This window comes from Vanessa atalanta, chromosome 3, assembly GCF_905147765.1.
Source record: "Vanessa atalanta chromosome 3, ilVanAtal1.2, whole genome shotgun sequence".
Taxonomy (NCBI): domain Eukaryota; kingdom Metazoa; phylum Arthropoda; class Insecta; order Lepidoptera; family Nymphalidae; genus Vanessa; species Vanessa atalanta.
The window spans coordinates 13,034,529-13,041,696 of record NC_061873.1 but is presented as its reverse complement, the minus strand read 5'-3'; the positions used below and the strand labels follow the sequence as shown (position 1 = coordinate 13,041,696).

At 31.1% G+C, this 7,168-nt stretch overlaps 1 protein-coding gene across 2 annotated transcripts in view; it reads left to right on the top strand.

Annotated features, from left to right (window-relative positions):
* LOC125077335 (dual specificity tyrosine-phosphorylation-regulated kinase 2-like) overlaps positions 1-7,168 on the top strand; it is a 57,792-nt gene continuing 50,624 nt past the window's right edge. Inside the window, exon 1 of one of the 2 annotated variants that reach the window (XM_047689256.1) lies at positions 1-296. In XM_047689256.1, coding sequence (XP_047545212.1) covers positions 282-296 — 15 coding nt within the window. In that variant the 5' untranslated portion in view covers positions 1-281. Of the gene's footprint in view, positions 297-6,524; positions 6,561-7,168 lie in introns of those variants that run through there. The other variant, XM_047689255.1, reaches the window with a different exon arrangement.

Genomic DNA, 7,168 nt, shown 5'->3' with positions numbered 1-7,168 from the left:
GATATATCTAAATACTAATTAACGGTAACAATACTTTAAAAAAATAATAAAATAAACGCATGTTGAAAATATTAACGAATATTCAATTGTGCTTTTTTTTTAAATATTTTACTTAATTTAAAATTTAAATCTTGGTATTCTATAGTTTATGACTTTTTTTTCCGTTTGATTCTTACAATACACCAAGAATTAATAAAAGTGTGATAAGACGAAACTGTAGATGTAATTGTATTATAAAATAGCGTAAGCAAGTGCAACAAGTGACTGAACAAGTTCAAAACATGATCCTGTATGACGTAAGTATTATGAACTTTTTATTATATTTTTAATTTACTAAAATAAAGGAACGGTGTAGAAATATACAACCTCCAAGGTTAATAACAATTAAAAAATTAGGGGCTACGTTTCAAGAAGCCATAAATATATTATAAGACTTAAGGTGACAACTTGGCTAGTGGTTTTAAATAATTGTAAAAAGAATAAATACTGTCAAGTTTTTTGGCAATATGCCCGACGCTATTGGCGTAACCGGTAGACATCCTTGGGGCTGGTTGGAGCCTCGAGATATAATTAAAAAGCAATCAGAAACAATTGATTTTTACAAATTAAGTTCTTGGTAAATAGTTATCGTGAAATATTCTATGCCAATGCCTGAAATATCGAAAATATTTTTATTATATTTAGTGAAGTGAGGTTTTGTTACAATTTGTATAACTTTTAAGTTCTTTTAATTGCTTGAAGTTTTCATATAGGGTACAGTTGTGAGCAAGCCTGGGCTGGTACCACGTAGTCAAGTTTTAACGCACAGTTTGTGAGACAGTATAATTATAATAACATAATTATTATAATAACAAATAATAACAAGTACTATTATACTACAAGGGTTATTGTTCTTTTTTATAAAATTGTTAGACGTTAGGGCAAATAGGCCACCTAATGGTAAGTGGTCAACTTGTGTCTGTAATTACTTTGGCTCACTCACCTTTCAAGTCTGAATACAGCAATACTATAAGTATTTCTGCTTGATGATAAAATATATGATGAGTGGATGGTACTACGTACTATTATTGGCTTGCCCAAAACCTTACCACCATGTGTTTGGCGGTGTGATACCTACTCAGGCGGGCTAAAACCTTAGTTCCCAAGGTTTGAGGTCCGTTAACGATTTGCGGAATGGCTATGTGTAGTAAAGTGCTAGTGGATCTGCTTACCTATTTTAAATTAAAAAAAGAGTGCATTTTCAATGTTATATATGGAATGGAGTTAAACGGAAATTATTTAATGTAAAAAAACACTCGCATTGAAAAGAGCTATAATGTAATTAAGGTTAAATTAAAAATTAATTAATTAATTAATATTTCTGGTCGGCAAAGATTTTAGTACTTATAATATCGTAGACACAATAAATCTACATATCCGTTTTTATTCCAGCTATTTTATTATTAATATTCATAATTTTATGTATCGAAAAATAATTCGCAAACTACAAATACTAAAAGTTCTTTGATATGAAATGGGTACATTTCTCAAAAAATCATCCTATTTCACGAAGGCGAGTCCATTAGAAACTGTTAGTACTTTTACTGCATGTAAAATTAAAATAACCATTGCAATTCTCGTAGAACGTTTCTACGCGCGTAGCTATCTGCTACGCGAGAAACGTGCTACTATTATTTGTAGAGGCACTTGGGGATTTCGTTTCCTTTAGTATTTTTTGCAATATTACTATTGATATAATAAAATGTTATGGTCGTTGCATTAATTATCAGTAAAGTGAGTAATAGCCGGTAAATGTCCACTTGTGAGCAAGACATCCTCTTTAAGGGAGAAGGATTATTTCACCACTAATCCTCCAGTGCGGGTGCACTTGTAGCATTATTTTAATTGACACACATACACAAGGAATCTGTCCTTAGTATATTTGTATTTGTTGCCCACAAGTTTGAACTAAAAAGTAAAATTTATTAAAAATTAAATACGACAATTATATTTGCCTTTCTGTTTCGATTTAAAAAAAAAAAACAATTAGGCTACTTATGTATATCGACGACATATAGTTAAGTACAATTATATTATGCTATATTTGAGCAGCAAGATTTGGTAGCTCGGCTACGTTTATTTATTTAAAAATAAATAATAAATATATCATTTATATAATAACAAATTTATCTATATATTTTTTCACACACACATTGGATTGCCAATATAATGTCACAGCACCTGATTTTTTTTTAAGCTACGTATTCTTTATAAATTACTCAGGATTAACGATTATGATTACGCATGTCGTATAGTGCAAAATCACGTAATTGACAACGAACTTTATTATTATATAGCCTGGTATTAATAAATTAACTTAACTATGACATATTCCCTTTTTAAATATGATCTTATTGTAAAAGTAAAAAATAAAGTAATACATAACAAAATCTAGTCGGAATTAAATGGATTGTGATAACGTGTATCGCAATAAGGTAACTTCGCACTGAGGTTTCTGGTGTAAGCTCTGTATTACATAACCTATGATTAGTTATCTCTGTTCATTGTCTGGAAATTGAACATTGGTCGAAAATGTATCAAATCTTTAGAATAATAATTAATTAATTTACTTATTTAACGTTAACTCAGTTCTATTTCAAGAATTGTATAGCTTACAATTCTTAAATAGATTTTTTTTTTAATTGTATTGAGATTGTTTTTTTTTAAGTTGTGATTTTCTGAAGTAAATAAGTATTGGCGGGGGCGTCGGGAAAATTGCGCAAGGTCGGACTGTCGCCATTTAAATCGGGTAGTCAATTTTGACGAGAATCCAGGCAAATGAAAAATTTGAGAGAAAATCTTTTTTACTTAAGAACTTTTCTCAGAAGAGCGATGATTAATAAATTTTTCGAATTGCAATTTGAGTTTTATTTGTTGAATCTATCTATCTTCACTTAATCGTTAGAAGTTACTAATATTACAAAAGCAAAATGAGTCTTTTCCAAATCAATCTAAATAAACTTTTATAGGTAGAGTTTTTACAAGCACTTGAATCGTAATTTAACAAGATTAAATTAAAAGTTTCCAACGGTTCTAAAATAGTTTTAAAAGAGAAGAAAGAGCAAGGTTTCAAATTTTTTTTTAATTTTTTGGACTGGATCAGCAAATGGTAACCACTGCCAATAAACATTGGTACTGTAAGAGATATTAATAGTTTCTCATATCTCCAAAGCACCTCCACTGACTCACTCATCCTCCAAATGAGAACACAACAATACTAACAATAAGTATAATAATATAATATCTGATGAGTGGGTGGTATCCACCCAGACGGGCTAAATGCAATACTTACTCGTATGTATACTCTTTCTTACGAACTGAATGACGTAGGTATGTTTATTATCCTGTTAGTTTGTCCCTCTTTCACGTAGCATCGTGCTAAATATTAACGTGTTTTTTTAATGTTAAACAGTTATTGCCATTCCTTTGGGGTAAGAAAGACCAAATACCAGTAAAGTGACAGTAAACGGAATAAAGCTCTCAAATGCCATCATGTCCTAATTTTTGGCACAGAGATAGTGCTCACGGAGATACTACGTTTAGCGCAAAATGTATGACGTATCTAATAATTAAGTTATTGTTTACACATTACAGTAACAGCCTGTAAATTTCCCTCTGCTGGGCTAAGGCCTTCTTATCCCATTGAGGAGAGGTTTGGAGCATATTCCAACACGCAGCTCGAATGCGGATTGGTGTAATAATACATATGTGGCAAAATTTCGTTGAAATAAGACACATGCAGGTTTCCTTGCGATGTTTTCCTTCACCGCCGAGCACGAGATGGATTATAAACAGAAATTAAGCATATGAAAATTCAGTGGTGCTTGCCTGGGTTTAAACCCGAAATTATCGGTTAAGATCCACGCGTTCTAACCACTGGGCCATCTCGGCTCTTCTATGTTATTGTTTATTTTAATTTATATATAAATCCCTCGAATCGCCGTCCCATCGGATTATGAGATTAGTGTGCAATGGTATTTGAAAGCACACATCTGCACTATAATATGTCCTGCATGGTTGCCTGGTCACCCTTACCACGGATGCAGAAGAATGAAATACAAAATAAAGATAATGATTATTAATTTTAAAAATAAAAAATAAAAGTAAGTAAAATAAAGTAAGTTTTTACGGTTTGCTGTAACACTAACGACAGACTAATATTTTATCCTGAAAAATGTAGAGAGACCGCGGCTAAACACTGATGTATAGAGTTACAGTATATGTTACTATAACATTGCTTAAAATAACCAATAACCCAAAAAAAATTAATATAATGTATTTTTTCAATAACAGCTATTTTTACAGTAACAATTATTACTGTAATCATTTGAATTCCGAAATTAAACTTGCTTCATTTTTTTTTACGAAGTATAAAAGGCAACCCCTGTATAATCTGTTTATAACAGATATACAACACTAATAAGTACTCATAAGTTGTAGCTTCGTAGTTCGGATTCCGATCTTTGACGATGTAAGGTCGCTGTGACGTCATCCATAACAAGCGCTTGACGTGCAGACTATTATATAAGCATATCCATAAAACATCTATTATTGCTTATGTACGAGGGAATGTACGCCTCCATCGAAATATCTGGCGCAAGTGTAAAGCGGCTTAAAGCTGTTGGAATGTCGAAGTTTTAAATGCTAGGATATTTTTATCTTTAATTTAATATATTTATGGAGTAATTATTCTTAATTAAGTCCAGCAAGTACATTGTACATATGTTACATTATTTGTACGTGTAACAGTGAATCAATATCTATACTAATATTATAAATTACAAATGCGGATGTAACTCTGTCTGTCTGTTTAACTGTCAACGACACTTTTTCGGCCACACCACTGACTGATGAAATTTAGTATTTAAGGTTTTGGTACTTTTTTACGCCTAACATCAGACGACCAACCCCTAAAACGCGAGCAAAACCGTGGGCGACCAATAGTTATTCATATAAACATGAAGTCGTTGTTTTAAGTTAAGATCAAAATAATTATTTTGTTAAAACATAGACAGAGTAAAAAAAACATCATAAATTATTACTAACAGTATTTAAAACGGGATATCTACCATGTTTTTAATTTTTATTTGGTGGAGCTAAAAAAAAACATGGTAAATATCCCGTTTTAAACACTGTTAATAATAAAAATAACCATGTTAATTTAAAATCATAAATTATATTCAAATTCGGTTACGTTCCAACGAAATTGGCTCAAAATCCGTAGATTGAAATTATTTTCTATTCTGGTTTAAATATCTCGTTACAAAATTATAATTGAGTTTTTCTAAATCTATAAAAATAAATGTGTTTTTTTTTTTTAAATACATTTTGTTGTAATATAATTAAATAGCACAAGATTTAACTACACGATATTATAAAAGATCATATACATATATCGAGAGTTCTTTATACAATAGTTTTTTTTTACATTCTGAGAGATATACCATTTTTTCATTATATTATTTGACACAGTTATACGTATTACGCAAAATTAAATTAATTGATCACAATTTTTTTTTTTAATCAAAATAATCTTTATTAAAGTAGATTTTTACAAGCATTTTTGAATCTTCATTTAACATACTATATTAAGTGAAGCTATCACCGGTTCGGAATGTAGATTCTACCGAGAAGAACCCGTAGTTAGTAGTAAAGTGTTCTATAATATAGAATTAGTCCCGAATTTTCGCAGTAATTTTTGACGATATTGTTCTCGTTTGGCGATTAGCGAAACGTGACCTTTACGTCAATCTTGACATTTAACTTCAATAGAAACGCAATGATGCGTCTCTTACTTGGACTCCACTGTCAATTTGAAGGGCAAGTCCTTGAAATAAATAATATGTACTCTAATTCGAAGATATTAAAGTTCTAAATGCATTGCTGTGGTGAGATGAAGGTGTGAGGCTGTGCGGTGCGACGGCGGCGCGCGCAGCGTTAAGAGTTATAGTGATGAGAATCAAAACATCGATAATTATTTTTTACATTTGTTATTGATCTGTTTTGAAACTACTATAAAACGATTTGTCATATGTTGACCATATATTTCGGAAGTATAAGTTTAAAATTGTACGAAACGATATAAAAGTTCGGGACAAAATAGAAACATGCGATTCTATATGACCTTACTTGTACATGATATAACACGCCACCTATAATATTTTTTCAAAAAATAATTTAAAACGGTTTCAGGCTATTTGGGTCCATTGTATATATTTATTGAGATGTGAAATTGTGTGATATTATTTATAAGTAACAACAAGAAAACTAATATAATAAATGTTGTAACATAAGGGTACGAGAGTTTATTAAATAAGGACGTGTCCCATCACTATACCGGTTCAGCATTCAGTAACCCAAGCATGGGTGTAAACGGACGGCCGCAGCACCGCGGCTGAAAATTGAAAAAAATATATTAAAAAACCGCTGTGACATAAAAAAAAGTTATTATATCATGTGAATAGGTGACTAAGTGGTGATTAATAATGGGAGTTGACAGCGCGCCTCCGCAGAAGCCAGTAGTAAGTGCAACTCTTTTTTACAACTGTGTAATTTCTGCAATGCTAAAATAGAGCTTTTCTCTATGTCCTCCCTCGATTGTAGCATTCTCAAAGGACCAAACGGAATATCTCGACTTTTTGATATGGAAAAATACAACTTCAGTTCGTTTCATTTAAATTTGTTTATTTTCTTCTGGCCACGGTCCTGTTGAGGCGAAGTAGGTCGTGTTATAAGCTTTGTAAAATCGAGATTGCCCACTATTTTGGAAGTACCACAGAATTTCCTTATACGTATTTTTTTTAAATTTGTTTAATCGAATTTGAATGTATAGTTCTAGATCGGTTTTTTTTTAGTATTTGCCGGGAAATGAAAAGCATTATTTTTCTTTGCAATTATTAATAATATCGTTTAATCTGTTTATGAAATAGATTTTACACGGTAAAGTTACTTTTAAAGTAGTCCAACATTTAATACGCATATACATACATATATATAAAACTATTTTATTAAACTGAAACATAAATAATATTTAAAGAGGAATTATTTGAAAGTAATGACGGTAGCAATATTATATCATTTATGTATATGCTCCGCCGGCTATTCTCAGCGGAATAACTACCCCGAAACG